At 36.4% G+C, this 20,171-nt stretch overlaps 1 protein-coding gene across 2 annotated transcripts in view; it reads left to right on the forward strand.

Annotated features, from left to right (window-relative positions):
• The window catches only part of ANKS1B (ankyrin repeat and sterile alpha motif domain containing 1B), a 422,725-nt gene that overhangs the window by 132,420 nt on the left and 270,134 nt on the right, over positions 1-20,171 (forward strand). For both annotated transcript variants that reach the window (XM_075058028.1, XM_075058030.1), the window contains exon 11: positions 18,748-18,884. In XM_075058028.1, the coding sequence (XP_074914129.1) occupies positions 18,748-18,884 (137 nt within the window). The remainder of the gene's footprint in view (positions 1-18,747; positions 18,885-20,171) is intronic.

A 20,171-nucleotide genomic window follows, 5' to 3' on the forward strand; every position in this document is an offset into this window, starting at 1 on the left:
AGGTTAAGGGAGTGCTGATGGAAGAATAAAATATACAATAGCTCTCCTATCATGCATTTTGTTGGTTTTTTTCTTTAGTACAGCTAGTACTTGTTTTAAGCACCCTTCAAAAAAGTAAAAGATTTCTGAAAATGCCTGGAGACTGCTTGCTGATATAGTTGTTCCTATAATATAAATTATAAATTTATAATTTATTTTCTATTTTTAAGTCTTTTCTGGCATTTTATAGTCCTTTTTATTTTCTTTAAGTACAAATCCCCAAAATATGGGCAGCTCGGGAGTTCTGTTTTAGCATAATGACATTTTCATACCCATTTTCTGTATTTCTGATATTATTATCATAGTTCTTGGAGTACAATTAGGATGCTTTTTATCAGCTTTTTTAGTACTATAGCACTTAAAGGACCACTGTTCATTTGTGTTTCTGGTCCTGTGTTGATTACTATTTTGTTGACAGTGTTATTAACCTCCCGATTTTGACCAGTAGGTGTTCGAGTGATCTCAGAGGCTGGCATATATTCCTAACCTCATGGATGTTACGACATGTTTTGCCATTGATTTCAGCTGGGTTAGATTTTCACTGTATATATCTTCTTCTGAAAGAAAAGCCTTTATTAAAATTAGGAATTAGTCAATTAAGTATTGATATAAGATAAGGAAAAATGTGTGTCTTGTAGCATAAGATGAAAAATGAGGTACTGTCTGTGAGAATATTTCCCTTTTCTTCTGATTTTGTCTAAAATCAGGAGAGGATACCTCTTAAGGTGTTAAAATGCTGTTGTAGTTGGAAGTGGCTGTAGATGGGTCAGTGCAGTGTGCATCTCTAATTTCTGCCCAGTTAGCTACCTCCCTAAAATCACGTTCTGACAGCATGTGAAAGCTATGACCCATTTTAATTATCTTTGGGTAGGTTTCAGGAGGTGCGTGAGACCACCATAGAAAGAATTTTCAGGTTAAGTTTCATTCCTAGGTAGTTCCGCTAAGATCGGTCTCTGATATCACTTAAAAAACAGATCCAGGTGATCCATATACACTTTATGTATACAGGTCCTGTTCCTTATTCTTTCTTGGTATGGCTGTAGCCTGCTGTCAGTAGAGTTATACCAACAGTGCATATACCGCCTATCTAATGTTTAAAGAAGAAAACGTATCCACTCTTTATTGTTTCAATTTTTTGTGCGATGGGAGAATCAGCTTTCTTGATAGAAATTACAAAGGAAGATGAAAAATAAAATTTAACTCCTGTGGTGCAAAATAAGCACCATTTCCATTAGTGTGTGACTCAAATTATAAATGTATTAACAGAAAAATGAATAAATGAGAGAAGATGAATGATAAAAGATTTCAGTAATAGTTCATCCACCGTCTGCTTCCACTCTAAGCAGTCCTGGGCAACGTGATATAAAGCCATAGGTTCCCCTAACACAGCTGTTGCCTTAGTTATTCTATATTTTAAACAGAGCAATTTTGTATTTGGACAAACTTCTGTTGTCATAAAATTCTAGTATTAAACAATAACTAGAAAATGGAAATCCTCTGGTTTGCTATCACTTGAGTGGCAGACTCTAACCGCAAAGCACTATGTTAAAAATTGACTCTTTGCTGTGTTGGGAATAAAAAAAAGTCCTGCTTTTTTTGTTTCATTTCCCTTCTTGACAAAAGCAGAATTTATCCAGCAAAGGAAAAACCTAATTTCCGTATCACAAACTGAGAAGCAGGCAGTGGAAGCATTCTATGATCGGTGTTTCTAGTGTCGTACTTTCTTGACTGATTCTTGCCCATTTAACTGGCAGTTTTCAGAATCCCAATGAAGAGCATTAAGAGGAATGAGGTTTATACAGGCTTTTTGACTCCTCCTACCCTCAATGATATTTGTAGGGTAAATATGGATAAAACTGTTACTTTTTTTTTTTTTTCTTCATTTGGGTAGTCTGGAAAGAGCGAGTGATATATACAGTGGATATTTCTCATGCACATACATCTGGAACCATTCATTATTAACTTTTTAAAATTACCTCAGTTGCAAACATAGACCATTTTAATAAATTTTAATAACCCAAATGTGTTATAAAAGTGAATGTCAAATTAACTCTATTTACTTGTATTAAACAAACTTATAATTTCATTTAAAAAAAACAGGTTAACTAATAAGGTCCAGTTTCTGAGGCAATACTGATTTGCATGACTTATGCGCCTTTTATTTATTATTAATGGTGATTCATATCAGCTATTCATTGTTCCTGATGTCAGGCTGAAAGCCTATAACTACTAAAGTTACTCCATTAGCTTCCTTTTAGTCTTCTCAAATCTTATCAATATTCCAAGCGCTATTAAGAAACAGCACCATTTGTTGAGATAACTTCTTGCCAGATCTTTTTAAACTCTTGGATACAAATTAGATAGATCTGTCGATTAAAAATTTCTAGCTTTAGTAACTCTCATTTAACATTCCCTTTGGATATTTTCATGTGAGCATAATTTCATATGCGTTTCTGTTTATTTAGGCAAAATATTTTATATCTCTCATTTTATAATATTACTTCTCCTGTCACATTTCTAAAGTGCCATAATTTGGTTTGTTCCATTGTCCATTTCCCCCATTCATTTATGTCCTTGATGCAGCAGAGGTCTTGCGGAGAAACAGCATTATAATTAAAGACTTCTTCAGAATGTACATGCACAGGAGGCTGAATTGAGGTTGCACAAGCCACGTCAATTCTTACATATCGAAGCTCTAATGTACTTTCCTTTACAACCTTATCATCCCTCTAAGAGGTTTTTAGTATATAATTAAGATAATTGCTCCCCATCTTATGCTCCTCTGGATAACATCTCTGGTAACATCCTTAACAATGGAATGTTATTCTTAAAACTACTCTGTCATTTCTGAAGTTAAAGCACATGGGAATGACTGATACCACATGACCAGTTCGTTATCAAAATACATGCAGGTCTCCACCCACCCAGTATGTTCTAGTGAACAAGTTTATGTTGTTAAAGTAATACTACTTTCTAAAGGACTAGCTTACATTTTCTCTGCAAAGTGAGAGGAAAAGGCTGCTGCTTGACATATGTTAAACATTTTCTGATGTTTCATTGCTTTTTACTATTATTCATTAAAGTACAGTTGAAAAAAATTAGCTTTCATGGGAGTTTTGGGCAATTTTTGCAAATAAGTGCTCATCAAAGTGCACACATTCTGACCAACACTGTTTAATCCATCCCGGTGTGATTACCAGCTAGAATGATCTCATTATACACTTGACTGCATGCTGTCAGACAAAACCCCTTTTTCAAATCAAGACAATAAATCAAAGGAACATAATTATTTTGAGGTATTTTGCATTTTAAAGCTCATATGCAAATATTTTTTAGCAGGATTTGAGTTTTTCTTTGTTAAATGACTATTAATTGTAGTATCCTTTGCAAGTACTTTTGAGTCAGGAGTGAAATATACACAGACCATATACAACATATTCCATTCCAGTAAGTAATCCATGCTTCAACATACTGCTGAGATTGTTGTATAACTGAGCAGATGTAAGTGATAGTACCTTTTATAAGTGGCAATAATTTAATAAATATGAGATGTAAGATTGCTATAAAACCCATCAAATTGCTGATATTACCGGTAACAGTAAAACTTCATCTTACCATTAATTTGTTTACATTTGATATGCATCTGATATATTCTAGAGGAATATAAGCTTGTGTAATGGGTGTAGCACTGCATGGAGCTCTTCAGTAGGCATTTAGCTAATATTATATGCCTCCTGGTGCACCTGTGAATTTTCTCCAAAGCTCTTCAGGTTGAATCTTACTCCATATTAGAAGTTGGAAGGAACTAATTGCCTTGAGTTCATACTTTTTATTCTGTAATACTCAAGACTTTGCATATTGTCCTATTTTGTATTCAGATGAAACTGAGTCCTAAAATTTGAGAGATCCATTGCTGAAGAGTTAGTGTTTCACTTGACTTATGTCTATAATGCAATAAAGTTCAAGTACTATAAAGAAAGCTAAACTGGTTTTCAGAAACACTGGAAATGCAATATACATATGTCTTGAATCACACAAAGAACTGTCTTTTGTGGAAGATTAATTTCTCCCCTGATTGGTCTCTCAATTTCAGGTGATAAAGCTGCTCAACTCTGAATGATTAATCATTAGACACTGCAATACACATATCTTAGGATCATCTAAACATTCTGAGCTGTTGTAGAAAGTTAGGACGTTAACAGTGTTCCTGATCTCTCCTGCTCCTTGTATAGTTTTCCAGGCTTTTTTGATATTTTGTATTAAAGGTTGCAAGTTTAATACAGTTTATTAGGGAGTGTTTTGTGACTTGCTGTAGATGGTGAACAGGTGTGTAGTCTACAGGTGCCTTGTAGCAGAGTTATTATTATGCGATTGCCTTTGATTTAAGTATCAGATTCGATGACTTGAGCAATCCCTTCTATTTCTATGTCCCATATCAGGGCACTTACCTGGGATGTGGAGGATCAAGCTGGGAACCCTAAGTACTAGGCTATAATATGAGTGACTATATCCGTATCGCAGGACATGAGAATTCTATTCAGTGCTGGGCCTACGTTTCACATCCAGTCTCCATCCCAGCTCCCTGTCAGACCAAGAGATATGAACTCAGCCCCTGCCCTGCTCTGTCAGAATAGGGCTGAGCTCCAGCCAGACTCACGAACTGAATGATCAAAAGATCAGCTTGGTAGGATACCTGCCCCGCAGTCTTTGTCTTTTTTTTTTTCCAGTTAGTCTTTCTTGCAAATGCACACCAGGACTTCCATCCTGCTCTGAGAATTATTTCTGATGAAAATATCCTGAAAATGATACATTTCCCCAAGAAAATCAGTTTGGATTAATCAGTTTTTATATGGTGAAAAAAAAAAAAATTGTCCAAAGTTTCATGACCAGCTATACGCTGCATTCACGCGTCAGTTTGGTGGTTCTAACGGACCCATACTGAGGTCTCTGGATCACGGCTCTGCCTGCTTCACGTCATTCCTTCTCTGTAGGGATCATCTGCTGCCACGCGGCTACTTTGCTTTTCCAAACCTTGTAGTGAAGAGTCACTGGCTTTGTTACGAATGCAATTAGTAACCTTGGTCCCTTTTTTACAGTCCTAGTAGTCTTAGCATAGGAATAACTCCCCCCTCTAGTCACCACCAAACAAACTGAAAAAGTTTTGCCGGTCCTTCTGGCTGACAGTCTTTGGGAGAATTTTTTTTTTTTTTTTTTTTGTGACTGACTGCGTCAAAATTGGCCTATGATTTTAGCTTATATCATACAATCAACTGAATATGCAAGCTAATAATTTTATTTTAGCACTGACCTGAATCATATCTGAAATACTCTCTTTTAGGATAAAAAAGTCATACCCTATTTCTACTGTCTTTACTTCTCCAGTAAGAAACAACTTGTGTTGTAATTTTGTGAAAAGTTTAAGTTATTTTATTTAATATTTCAGTACCTTTAATTGTGTTCTACCGGGAACTCACTTTTTCATGAGAATATGATATGCCTTATGAGTTTTTTAAATAAACTTTTCTACTAACTTTACTAAATTTGGAAGGCAGAAATCTTGGCAGAGCTTGCTAAATTTTGTTAAAATCAAAATATTTGTGAAAATATTAAGCAATTACTAGAATAAACCATTTTTGTACATAATGAACAGATTTATTTGTTTTGTTCAGTGTCAGAGATGATTAAAAAGTAGAAAAACATTGATTGCTAGTGAAGGTAATCAGTGTTGCATTCTGTAAAAAAAAAATATTCCTCCTGTTCTATTTTAAGTTAAATAAAAAACACTCGTTTACTTCCATTTTCTCTGCTTCTGTCTCCCTTTCTGCATCTGCTAGTCCTGATGGCAGTATGTAGCTTCCTGCCAAAAAGTTTCCTTCTATTACTTCACAGAGATTTCATCTTTGTTCTTTTTATACCATTTTCATCTTTGTGCCACATCAAAAGGAAATTTGAAGTGTAGAAGAGATGTAGGATTTTGCTGTATTATCAAAATAGGGTGGGAATAGGTTTGTATTGCTAATCCACAAATGTATAGATGCAACGTACCTTTACTAGCAGCTAATGATAGAATAATCTTCTTCTGCAAAGTAGCATATCAAACTAGTCTTTTCCTTTTTTTCTGATACGCCTTCAAATACTGCAGATTTGGAAGAACCCATATGAAAGAGTATTTTCAAACTCAGTTGCTTTATTGCTTTCAGAAAGCAGGAATAGTCTTCAGAAGGACCATTTCATATTTTTTTCTCCAGGGCAGGGTGTATTATTCTTTCTATAATACAATATATCATTGTATGTGGTAGTATCAGTTCTGGATGAGGATATTAAAAACAGCTGTTAGTAAAAATATTCTTTCAAGTCTAGCTCCACTGTTCACTCCATGTCCTTTTTCTTTCAGATAACATTCCCGCCCTGCTGGAAGATACTTAAATAATATAGCACAATTAAAACCAGTTTCTTACTAGTAGTGTTGGGATTGAAACTAAATTTTTCTCCAAGAGCGTTTCCATTATTTTGACATCTATTTCTGTCTTACATTATGATGAAAATATATCAAAACTTTCTATGAATATTGTGTAAGTAAAATTTGCAAAAAATGCTTTTTTTCTGATCAATTATATAAGTGTATTTCAGAGTTTTTCTCATCCAACCTGTAGTAACTTCAACAAGGACTTGCCATTGATAAATTTAACAAAAGTATTAAATGCCTTGTGAAGCCATTGCAAACAAAAAGCAATGCATTTTATAAATTGCTTGTCCAACTGCTAGATATCAGCCTGATAAATGCAACGTGGAATGAATTTGTAACTCATATTCTAACAGAATAATGACATTTGCAATAGGAAGTTGTTAGTGGTTACGAGCTCTGGCAGTAAGAGTGACAAGAATTCTGTGAATCCTCCCTTTTGTTTTGGCTAAAAACTTACCTGTATTCCAGTGTAATTTAATAGTAATTCTTTGTTGTAGTTTAAGACTTAAAGTTAAGGACTGTTGAATAGTTTTTAGCCATATATTTCTCCATAAAACTTGGCAAAAAAAAGCACATACTTAATTATGATCCCTCTCTTGGTATTAGTGGTTGGATGGGATCAGCTACTTCATTTCTGCCCCACTGCATTGGAATATTCCTTCTTGTCTGAATATCCTCATTTGGCTCTATGTCAAACAAACGCGCCAAGGCTGCATGGTCTAGAAATTGTGATTTATTCATTTGCTATCAATAGCAAATACGAATAGCATGTCTCTTCAATATATGTAACGTTTTGTGCTATCTTTATTGTTCCTTTATATAGTTAGCTGCTCAAAAATTCCAGGGCTCTATCCAAACTCCATACCTGTGGTCTCTGTAAGAAATGTAGTAGGTTGCATTAGTGGGAATACTTAATAGGAAGAATTTTAAGAAATCTGCAAAGCTAGCTTGTGGATCTTAGAGAACCTAAAACCAAAAAAAAGAAGAGAAAACCACTGAGACAAACTGCACAATGTGACAGTAACTAAATTAAATATGCTGAAATGTATAGAAGATTCTAAACACTCAGAGCAGAAATTATGTAAATCCTGCTTTGTCAGTGAGAAGGTAAGCTTAATAATGTGTAAAAATATAATACTGTTGTAACCTATAATTTCATCTAAATTGCAGCAACTAGAAAATAAGTTAATGCAGGTATATTAGTAAAAAGGGTAAAATCTGAGCAATTTTCAGAAGAAAATGCTAAGTATAAATAAAAATACATAAAAGTAACATATGGCAAAATTGTTTTGGCATGTTAATTATAAAAAAAGATAATTGGGAGATAAAAAAAGCAATCAAGTGTTTCAATTTTTTTAGTTACTAAAAACTCTAATACTGTCGTGCCACAAATTAGCTGTTAATGGTTGGAAACTGGATTGGGTTATTTCAAAATTATCCACAGTATTTCCTTTATCTTTCTCAAATCGTTGGACATTGTCAGGGCAACATATTGGACTGGGTAGCTGGTCCACTCTGGTGCAGATGTTTCCATATTGCTTTCAAAATGAACAGCAAAGATTTTTAAGTTTCCCTGAATTTTGACTGTGTATTAGTAGTCCACACTATCTGTTGGACAAATTCTTTGTGCTTAATGAGTGTACTGTTACACGGGACACAACTTACATTTCAGGTTTGGAACAAAATACTTTTTTCCTTGTAAATATATATATTAAAAACAAAAATGTAAATTTTCAGAGCGAGAGCTGAGCTCTCTGAAGTTGCTCAAAAATTTGGATACTTTAAATAAGAATAACTGGATATTGAAACATCTTAAACATCATTTCTAGGTCTCTGGCTTTAAGATACTTTGATTAGCTTTTTGACTTCAGTGTTCTGATAAAGAGCTTTATTAACTAATTGATACTTCAGAAGAACTGAAGGTCATGAAAGTATAGCTTTGTTCATAAATTGCATTTCATCGCAACTAAAGATAGATGCGTATTGGAAGGTTTATCTTCAAGACTGCTTAAATTATTTTATTAACTGAGTCTGATCCCTGGGGTATATGGCTCCCATCAGTATTATTTAAATGATTTGAGAGCACTTACTGTCATCACCTTTTGCAGTTTACATTCTGAGATAATTTGAAATGTAGCCTAATTCACAAATCATCTATTGTATTTGCAAAAGAAGTATACTTTCCCTGCACAGCACAGTTTGGTTATTCTCATTGGATTATAGGAGAAGCCTTGTGAAATACCAAGACGTGCATATGATAGCATTCAGTGGCCTCTAACTGATGAGTTAAACTTAAAAGTAAGCACAGACATCCGCAATGTGTATCATTCTTTTTCAGAGGATGTTTGTTTTTTACGAGACTACTAGGCATTCCAGTTTTTAGTGAATGACTGAAATAAACAAAAATATTTTGGCACCTGTAACTACACCCTATGCTTTTCATTGAACTTCCAGAAACATGACTACATGCTGAGACAAAGCAAATGTCAAAATCTATGAAATATCTGTCATAGGCAAGTGCAGTCATTTCACTACAAACGTTTTAAACACGGAAAAGCCAACAAAAAAACCCATTTCACAAAAAAATAAGTATGTGGCAACATGTAGCATTGTTTTTGAATGCTCAATTAGACATCAACAGCTTGCAGAGGCAGTCTCAAAAGGTTACTCAGGAAATGGTGGAAATCACCCATCATCTCTCATTAGTACTTAATGAGAGATGTTTTTCCAGACAGTTGCCTGGTATTACAAGGGTTATGCAAGCTTGAAGCAGTTCCAAAGTCTATTTGTGCAGGTGGGTGATTAGAGGAAATAAAAAGTTGCTAATAGTCATACCCAACTCTCCTGGATGATGCAGAAACAACGAAGCAGACCCCCTGCTGCCACTGGAATGCACTTCACTGGTAATTAATTCCAAACACAATCCTGAAATAGCTGCCACATCCAAGACTGGGCCAGTTATAGCTTCAAGTGCTTTCAACAAGACAGTTGCAGATATATATTTACAATCCTACTCAGAACAATGGTTATTCAGGTTTAAGTGTGTGGGAAACAAAACAAATTCAAAAGAGCAAATTCAAACAGTTTAGTCCAACCGTTCTCTCGATGCATCCAGTGTAGCTACCTACTGATTCTGTTATTCAGTATTCCATCTGCTCTTTTGAAATGTCTCTTGTAATGTTCGTTCCTTGAAATCCTGAAATACATGATTGTCCTTATCTGTAGTTCCTAGATTTATGCCATGTTGAATAGTCATGTAGAGGAGAAGATTTGCTTTGGGGATTTAGTCAAATTAGGAAAATTGCCTAGTCCCTCTATTGGGGCTACTATAAAACATGCACATTTTTGTTACTTGCCTGACAAAATAGGAGATTTTTCTAATTTTTTTCTGGATTTCTGTATGAACTGCAGCCTGGCTTAATTTACTGTATATAATTGCTGTGAATCTTTGCAATGGGCCCACCCCGTACAGGAGACATCACATTTTTATCACACATGCTACCCAAGAAATCTTATACAGGGCAGCTCTGTATCAAATCAGGGCAATTTCTACTGTTTTGCGAGCTGCTCTGCTCAGTTTTGGATCTTTCTTAGTTTCTTCTTACTTGTTGACTTGGGCTCCTGCCTTGTAAATGTACTGCTGGTGGAATCCAGCAGCCTAGATTGACCCACAATGAATGAACTGAGCTTAAGTAGTGCTGGCTCCATACAAAATGTTCGGATATTTTGTTTTAAGGCTTGCACTGAAATCTGTCTATGGATATGTTTTAGTGTAATGAGGCGATTCTCCTTGCTCTGCCTTAGAAAGGGTTAACTGTGTTTTAATGAGCCCTCTGTAAGCTTCAGGAAGATCACTGTGCCCAAATTCTCTTTATTATAAGGAACAGGATTCAGGCGATTCTTCATGTGGGTCTGGGTCTCTCTCTCACTTTTAGATAAAGCTCAGAAATGGTAGGAAATATTTCCTGAGCCATAATCTGGGCAAGTTTCTTGGTCTTCTCCTCAGCAGGAGGATATCAGCATATCCCTGATAAAACTTCCATATCTTTGATTATCCCCAAAACCAGGACACCCCAGAATCAGAAAATACTGGTTTATCTATCACTCCAGTGTGGTTATAAGCGGCAAGTCTTCTTTCATTCCAGTTATGAAGCTTTTTGAAGGACTAGATAATCATTTGCCCATTATTGAAGAGCATCTTATGGTACCATCAATGATGGGACCTACATTAATTAACACATTCCTTTCCTAGCCAGTCAATGAAAGTAGCTCTTCTGGTGGCTGTGAGCTCTGTGAGGACATGTATGTAAATTCAGACACTGGTGGCTGATCCTCCAGAAATAGTACTATTTCCATATGATCTCCTTTTGTACTCTTCCAAGATTTCTATTGTGGTTATGATTGATTTCTGTCTGAGACAGATGATTAGCATTGCCATGTTCTTTCCAGAGTTTTGTGCCCCCATATAACACATTTGATGTTAAGAGGACATATAACAAGTACAGATGAAGGCACTCCAATATTTTTTTTCTAAAGACAGATCCAAAACCATTGAAATTGCCAGACTGGATAAGTGGATAAGTGTTTCTGTAGTAGTTTTCTAATAGTCTAGCAAATTGAGTCTGCTATAACTGATCAAACTTAGGTCTGTCTTGATACCACACTAAAAAGCATTTTGATCCCAGACAACACCAAGCCATCTGGAGCTTTATTCGCATTCTGGCGTTATCCTGATGCTGGGGTGTCCAAAAAAGATGCAGGGTTTTGGCCTACCGTCAAGTAGTTTGAAACATTGCATGAAATCTTCCATGCTGAGCAGAGCGTGAGGAATAAAAGCAAGTTATTTACTAGTAATAGAGTGCCTTTGAAGTTGTTGTCTATATGTGTATGCAGGTGTATCTATATATATTTATGCATATGTATACATGTGCACATTCATTTTCCACCCTTCTTTTTCTTTCTTCTGGAGTTGCAGTGTACGAATCTATCCAGGTCCTGAGGTTATAGTATAAAGCTCTACCAGGTCATAATGATTAGGCTTTGTGCTTGAAGCATTTTGTTCATGTCTGGTTTTATATTTTCAGAGGTTTTAGAATTTAGTAAATGTATTTATACACACCATTAGATGTGTAGCATATAATCCAGTTTTAGATTATTACTGGTTATACCTCTGAAGTTAAATACATGTTTCTTCTGTTCTTATAGCAAATTGTAAATCTGAGCAGATAGTATTTAAATGACTCCACAAATAATTGGAATGTGGAAATAAAATAGGCTGAGTATACATTTATATTTTGGTTCAGAGCACTGGATGTGAATTTGAAATAAATCATTGTTCCCAGTTACTCTTCATTATTTCAGTCATAGGCTGTTTTGGAGCACATAAAACAGATTCCGTCTTGATCTGAAGCTCCATTTTAGGTGGGCACCAAAAGTATAGGGTCCTTCTGGAAGCTGTGAGGTACATGTATGGTGGGGGTGTCTGGTAGAATAAATAAGATGCTATGTAGTGCTAAAAATTCAAACCCACGTATATTCTAAATGGAGTGTCATGAGGATCAACTGCTTTGATCTGCTCATCCAGTCATTACACTAAATTGTAGAAATAACTGATGTAGTAGCTAATACAGGCATAACTAGATTTTGAAAGGGATGCTAGCATGTTTCTGTAATGAAAGTGGAAAACTACAGATTAACTGTGTGTTCCATTGTGCAGATTTATTTCTGAGGTGAAATCTAATTATATTTCTGGAATATGGGCTGACTTTTGGCTTTTGATATTTTGCTTGCTGAGATGTGGTAGGAAGTGTTCTGCTTGGTATACTTGGTATCTTCCCAACAGTTAATGTTGTGGCATTATATACATATAGTGCCTTTTCTTTGAGTACGTTATGAGAAAAAATACCTATTAGAAAAGTTCCAGTGAGCAGTTTGTCCTCACAGTACACGGATAGCGGGATGAAAATTTTGATGAAACACTTGTTGAACTGTGGTGATGTGGTCTGTTACTACCCATAAGGGCATGTTTCTCTATGCAGTGTACCATATAAAGGGGGACAATCATCCACTAACTGACTCCTGCTGTCACACAGCACAGTAAAAGGCAAAGTTCCCAGTACGTGATTTTTTATAGTTTCAGTTAAACAGTTAACATTTTTATGTTTTTGTCTGACATCTCAGTGAAGATAGCAGTAAAAGAACACTATAGTTTGCTCTTACAATATACTAAAAGATGACAATATTCACTTTCATTTTGCTCTCTCCAGACTCAAATCTGAGTGATCCTTAAAAGCGTAAAGCAGTCACCATATCCATGAATAGGAGCTCCTTGCACTCCCCTCGTTGGTTGACCTCCTGTTATTCTGTACACTTCAGAAAAAAGTTACTATAATTTTTTCCATGAGGGTAGAAATAAATGAAGTATCATTTTTACAAAGATCTTTTGGAAACAATGGTTACAGTTTCTAAGACTGTGAGTTGGAATTCAGCCCTCAAGATTTTAGACCTGGATTCAGTTGCCCATACATAGCTGACTATTGACATCTGAAATGCTTTTGGGTGCTCCAAGCTGATGCTTTAGAAGGGCAGTGAAATTCCATAGTTCCTGCAAGCCTCTTGCAGATGCCCTGAATTTCCTTGGACCACTGAGATGGCGTTAGTTAACATGGCTTTGGCAGCTGAATCTTGTCCTATTTGTCTACAACAGAAGTGTCTGAGCTACCTGTCTAGACATCGTTTGAAGCTAATGCATATCTTAGTATAATCAATGAAGTTTAGGACTTGTTCCTCTGACCTAATGCTTCTTCAGGATAATGTAGCTAAATATAGACTATATTCTAAATTGTAATTAATACTGTTTTAATGGGTTTCCATTGAGTTATAGAGGAGTTTAGCATGCTCACTGAAAGGTAGCTGTATTTAGAGAAATCCCACCTTGCAAGTCTGAAGATGAGTTCCTGAAATTGCTCAAGACTGAGAACAGATGAATGCCATTTCTTTGGATAGCAATTTAGTTACTAGCATATGAATACAGAAGTTTAACTTCAGGCCCTAAAATTTGGTTCTAAAAATCAGTCTTATTAGATAGACATATATAACACATTACATAATGTCATTTTCATTTTATTCAGAAATCCTTTTTGTACTGAAAGACTGTATTGTGCACGAATCACTGAGTACTATAGTGTCGGTAATTGTAGACCCAACTTTTCTTCCTGTGAAAGGATTGGTTTTGATGTTAATTCTTTTATAATATTTTTTGTGTGAGACAGGTTAGTATACTTTCATAGTTAAACATTTTTATGAACAAGATAACTATACTTATATTAATTAGGCTTCAATAATATTGAACTGGGTAATAGATAAAAGTGAACACTGTGCAAAAAGCATCTCTTTTTTTTGCAATAGTGTTATATATTATAAATGGTTTTAGTGTAACTGAAATTCAAGTCACCTACCTACAATCAAAGGGTGTAGCTCTAATTTAAATAATGCTAGTGTGGCTTGAGAGTAAAAATTTTTCAAATGGTGGTAGGAACAAACTGACCTTCAACTTCCAAGCAATGATGTCACCATTTGTAATTACAGTCTTTTGATGCCTAAGAAGACTAATATGCACAGACAAGTTGTATGAAGCACTAGTGTGGCCATTGCTGTAAATACTGAGTCTGCTTCTACTGTAAATATTTCAAAAATTGGGAGAAGTAGCAAATAGATTTTTAAGAGGCATTACGATTTGGAAATTAAGATTAAGATGTGGAAACCTGTCTAATCCTGCAAGAAATTTAATAATCACCATCTTTTTTCATATGTCCATGAGAAGGTTAGTGGTAAACATGATCATGATGGCATTGTAACACTTTCTGTCCTTTAAAACCTTGTATGCTGAGCCAATCAATCAACTAACAAAGCAAAATAGTAAGATTTGCCAGGATGTAAATCAGCATAGCTATTTTTATAGTCCACATTAGATGAGTCTAGTTAATCCAAAACCTGAGTTTAACCTTTTAAAAAACTATTTTGGCTATTCTGGGCATAGAAAACATAACATAGTATCTTTTCTTTATCCTATTCTATTCTATTTCCTTTACCCTGAAACAAAGGAAATGGAGGATGGAAAGTCCTCAGTAACCATTTTTAAAAATCAGAATAAGCTCCAATTATGTAATCCTTGTGACAGTTTCTCATGCAAGTTGGAGGCAGGAAGGAATATTGTTAGAGCATGCTGCAGTTCAGTAATTTTTAGCTGCCAGATGATCCCTGGAGCCTGGTGTTATCTGACTTCTACAGAAACGTCTCAGCTTATTGCAACTTGAGCCAGGAACTAGAAGAGAATGACGGCCATAAATACTTCCCTGTTGGCCCCATCTATAGCACCAATCAGAAACTCAGCATGAGACCTAATCTTTCCTAGGTAAATTTGGTAGGTTCTCAAGTTTCCAAGTTCTTTTTGCCATGAAATGTTCCACTGAAACTTACAATATTACTATGACAGTGACCTAAAGGGGGAAAAAAATATGTTTGCTTTAGTTTTGTTACCAGAGAAAGAGAAAAGGAAATGAAAACACAATTACTGTATCATTTAATTACAAAAGAAAATATATTCAAATCTATTCTTAATGAAACTATGAGTACCGTATACATAAACAGAGAAGTCGCCCAAATTGGTTGCAGGAACTAATTTGATGGCGATATTCTCTCTCTGATGGAGCAGACCCAGGTAGTAAATCATTATTGGTTGCCTAATGGGAAGATCCTACTGTGAAAATAAACAGCTGTCCGCAATAAAGAAATTGTTTACAAGAAACCATTACATGTCAGACACTTTATTCCCTTGAGAAAGGAGTGAAGGCATGAAATACTGAGCAGTTGGATTTTTTCTGGGATGTTTATTTCAAAGAAAAATATTTGAATTTTTTTTTATTGCAAAGCTTTATTTTTAGATTTGAAAAGCATGATCCTTTTTTGTATTACCACTTTATTTTGCTTGAAAGGAGACTGCAACTGCTCCTTTTTGAGATTGCTGCATATTATGTATGTTCCTGAATTGCTTATAGTTGTATGCACACATTGTAGCTGGAGGAGTTCTCAGCTCTATCTAGTGGAGCATACGCCAGCCCTGCCTCCCCTCAGGAATATCTTCCAATAAAATTTCATTCCAAGAACATCACTCCCAGTAAGTTCGATGCTTCTCAGGTGGGACTGTAGGGGCAAAACCTAGTCTTCAGGGACCTGTCATTGAACAGGGTTGACAAGAAGTCTTTCCTGTGGAAAGACCAAAATCTTGCTCATATAACTTGACCGCTCTGTTACCCTCTTCTTCTGCATATTTAAAGTGTGGGTAAACTAAGCCGAGGTGAATATCGACAAGGCCCATGAAACAGAATGCAACGGTGGGCAGAAAACTCTATTTGTCACCATCAGCACCAACCCGTATTTGTCACCATCTGTCCTCTGAGTGCTGCATCTTTGAGATACTCCTGCATCTGCAAGACTCCCTGATTCCACTTGCAAGGCTTTCATGTGCTCAACAGCTGAAGGGCAGCTGTGCTGAAGCACAGCCGCACAGGCTCCGCAGCAACAGAAATACGGGGACGGCTGAAGTACCGGGGGGTTGTGTTCTTTATAGGTTTAGCGGTTTGTTGGGGGGGGGGGGGTGTCTTTATAGTTTTATCTCTTTGTCGGTCAATCGTTCTGTTTGTCTCTCACACCAGTAAGTAAATAAGCGCACTGAGTACGCTTAGCTAGGCTCGTGTGGAACATTTCTCACTCCAGAAGTTATTTCTTAGCTTCGTAGATGGTGCCTATATTGCCGCGTGTCTCAGCAGCAGTGTATAGCCCCCTTGTCTGGTACCTCCACAAACACAGTGCAAGGCTCTATCAAAGCAAGTCTCTGTTTCCTCAGTCAAGGAGGTTCGCTGATAATTATCTATTGATGAGTCTGTCCATAGAGTGAAAGAAGACGATATTTCATATTCTGGAGCAAAAGAGGACGAGACTTTCAGCTCAATTAAGATGCTCCTAACACTCATTTAACCTTCATCCTCACTAGGAGGTTTCCAAAGAGTATGGCAAGGCCTTGGTGGGGTGTTTGGTCAAATCCCTGTCCCTCCTTCGATGAGCTAGGCTGTCAAATCACAGGGTGCTCATTCACATGCTGCATGTGAACAGTTTTACAGTTAGATACCAGGTCAGACTGGAAAGCATAATAGAGATAAAAGGCTTTCTGGAATGTCATCCAAGTTGTTCCGTGTCAGGGATGTTATTATGAAGATTCACTTTAAGTTCCTTTCTAAGGCTGTGTAAAAGTTTGTTTGATTCATCATATTAACACATATGTATTACTTTCTGAATTAAATTAATTCAGATCCAAGATTTCTGCACACACTTGTGATGCGATGATTCAGGAAGAACCCTTCTATGTGTACAGAATGCATACGTAAAGGACCGGCAGTTTTGACGACATACTTTTCAAAAAAGTTGGAATTGTCTGTTTCTGTGACAAGGAGGGTTCACTTTGTCAGACATCAGGTAACATCTGAGGTTATCTACAGGATGTCTGCCAAGCTGCCACCTGAACGTTTGTTCACACGTTCATTAAGCGTAACAGTATTGCTGAAACATTCCAGCTTGGTATTTGCTTTAGAAGAACAGTTTGTTGGTCTGTATTTGACTAGAAACTTTCAGACCTCATCCAGATATGTAGTGTTTCTGCAGGAGTATTTCTTAGAATCATCTATGCTATGAAAGTATCTCTAAATTGGAAAGGCCATAAAGTTTACATTCTTGCAACTATTCCTCTTTATCCTATGTTAGCTATGCTAATGGAACTGGGTATTTCCTTCCCTTTGATACCTCTGTTACACTTCCAAGAATTCTTTCAGGTCAGTAGGACTGGGAGGGAGAATCTTCTGTCCTTGCTTTCACAGAGGCATTTGTGACTTGTGCAGATGCATGAGCTCATGTGTGTTCCTGCAGAAGTTGGTTAGGCAAAGATCCTCCAGCTTACAGCACTGGAGCTACTTTTGTTCATTTGGAGTTTGGGTTTTTCTGGAGTGGATTTGCCCACAGAGTGAAAGCACGTGTTGGAGATCCACCTCAATTACAAATAAATAGGCTTTCTTCTGTGAACTCTGCAGGCTGTCAGTTGAGACGTGAGATTTGAATGTAATCGCTGTCTTAATGCAGAGCTGGAGGTGTTATTAGCACATTTAGGAACATGGAGCACATGTCTTTGTGACCCACAAAGAAAGGTACTCTATAAATTCACAGATACCTTAAAGACCATTATAACCATGCACAGGCAATGGCATTTTCCCCAGAATATGAACTAAAGTATTTCTTTAAAAATACAGTTTTAAAGGCATGAAGTAATATGGAGCTTTTGGCCTCCTGCTACGTCATTCTGGTGCTTGGTTACCATCACAGCTGGGAAGCTATGCCTTATTTCATGGTCCTCTCTATCCCCTGACCTGATTTTCACTAACTTTACATTGTTCAAGCAGCATTAAGAACATTTAAAGAAGGTAAGAATGATATTTTAAGTCCCTTTGATGGTCCTTCACAGTGCCATAAAATGGTAACAGCATCACAAATATGTCCGAACAGCAGTTTCCTATGTACCTGCAGGTATGTAGACGTTTTTAAGCCAGCTGTAGGTTATCTAGCTGGGATGCTGCTAGAAAGGTAGCTACTGCAGTGCAGAGCTCTATGGGGGATGCAAATTTCATCTGAGAAGCTGGGTGTATTTTTGTGTAATTAATCTTTGTTGATCAGTTGCTCACCGTGTCCACGGAAGTTGTCACTGGCAGCTATTAGCATGCTCTACATCAAGTATGGGTTTATGTAACTTCTTGAACAGGGTTGTGTGTGTTAGGATTTTCCAGGATGAGATATGAGTTACCTTACAAAGCTCCCTTTCAAGTCACCCCCTTATAGTGATAGTACTTGGATTCACAATCGGTAATTCAGGGTAACAAAAGTAAAAGATTTGTGTTTGGTTTGCGCCTCATTTTATTTAGGTATTAAGAGAGTGCTATATCCTGCCTTAGCACAGAATGAATGTTTGAGCTGACAAAATAAGTGTAGGTATGCAATATATTCCTTACCAAATACATTTGAATTATAATAGGTTTTGTAAGTTGAAATAGTGTTCTGAGTAGCTTTCTGTTTTCAAAATAATTTTTTATTTTAAAATGTATGAAGTATTTGTAAGTTCACATAAATGCTATTTTTATTCACAGATAATGCACCTCAGGTAGCAATTACCGCACCGGGATCTGGTAACCATAGAAACAGCTCTACAGGCCCAACACCTGACTGCTCTCCTCCATCACCAGACACTGCACTCAAAAATATAGTGAAAGTTATACGTCCTCAGGTAGGTGATCACCATAAGCATCCTCTTATTAGTTGTATTTTTCATTTTAAAAGCAGGCTATGATGCATGTATTCTAATGTATGTTATCACTATACACGTATGAATAAGTCAAAGATAGATAAACAGAACACAAAATATTTTTTGTACTTAGGAAGCAATCTTGATAGCAGGAGAAGACAGAATATTTTATGAATGACCCCAACAATGTACAGAGAGACATCAGTATGTTTTTCTTACAGCATTAATGATGAATGAAGTCTTTACGCAATATTTTGTATTTTTATGCACTATTAGTTTTCTTCCAAGCTTATGTTCTGTTTTTATCAGTAATAATTCCCTGTTACTTTTAGAGGTTTTCTTTCCTCTTTCTGTATCTCCATTTACATGGTCCCATAATGTTTCATACCTTCTTTAGTTTACCTTCTCGTATAGCATTTCTTCCCAACTTTCATCCTTCCTAACTATATGTATTTCTAATAGTGTTTGGTAAACAAGATGCTTAATGCGTGGAGAACTTGAGTGCCCCTTGTAATTCTTTAAGGAGTACAGCCTTTTAAAATAAAAGCTTTAAAAAAATAAATCTTTGAACTTGATTCAGTAGTATAGAGGTAATCTGCATAGAGGAGTTTAGTTTTAGAATCACAGGATTATAGATAACATAGGTCAGAAGAAACCTCGGGATTATCTAGTTCCCCACTTAAAAAGGCGTGACATTAGGTGTGTCAAAGCTAGGTGTGACAACTACACTCCGAATTGACTAATTGTGAAACTTTTTTTGGTGTGAACCAAAAGAACATCTATTCCTCTCCTACCAGTCATTGGGTTCAAATGCAGCCATCTGTTCTTTATTGCTCAGCTGATCTCTGCAACTGAGCTACTTTGATGCTGGTGGATGCGGGCTTTGTATCACCAGTATGTTGCTGGCATTTGTTTTACTTGAGAAGTAAGCTGATGGATACATGATATTTGGGAAGAATTATATAGGACAGATTGTTTTATTGCTGCACAAGTGAGCGTGTTACAGTGATGAGGTGGATCTTCCTTTTGGTACTCACTGGAGCACACAGTTCAGAAGGTCTTGCAGAATTAAAGGTAATTACTAGGTGCACCTGCCATTTCTCTGTAGGAGCCATTGGTTTCCTATGGCTGACACTGTCAATGCACAATAATTCTAATGACTGGCTGATGCAGGCTATCCCTTTTTGACACTACAGTAGTTTGGGTTCCACATCCTGGTTTAAATCTAGATCAGAGGGGGTCTAAAATCACAGCTTCTTCTCCTTTTCT

Source organism: Buteo buteo, chromosome 26, assembly GCF_964188355.1.
Source record: "Buteo buteo chromosome 26, bButBut1.hap1.1, whole genome shotgun sequence".
NCBI classification, from domain to species: Eukaryota; Metazoa; Chordata; class Aves; order Accipitriformes; family Accipitridae; genus Buteo; species Buteo buteo.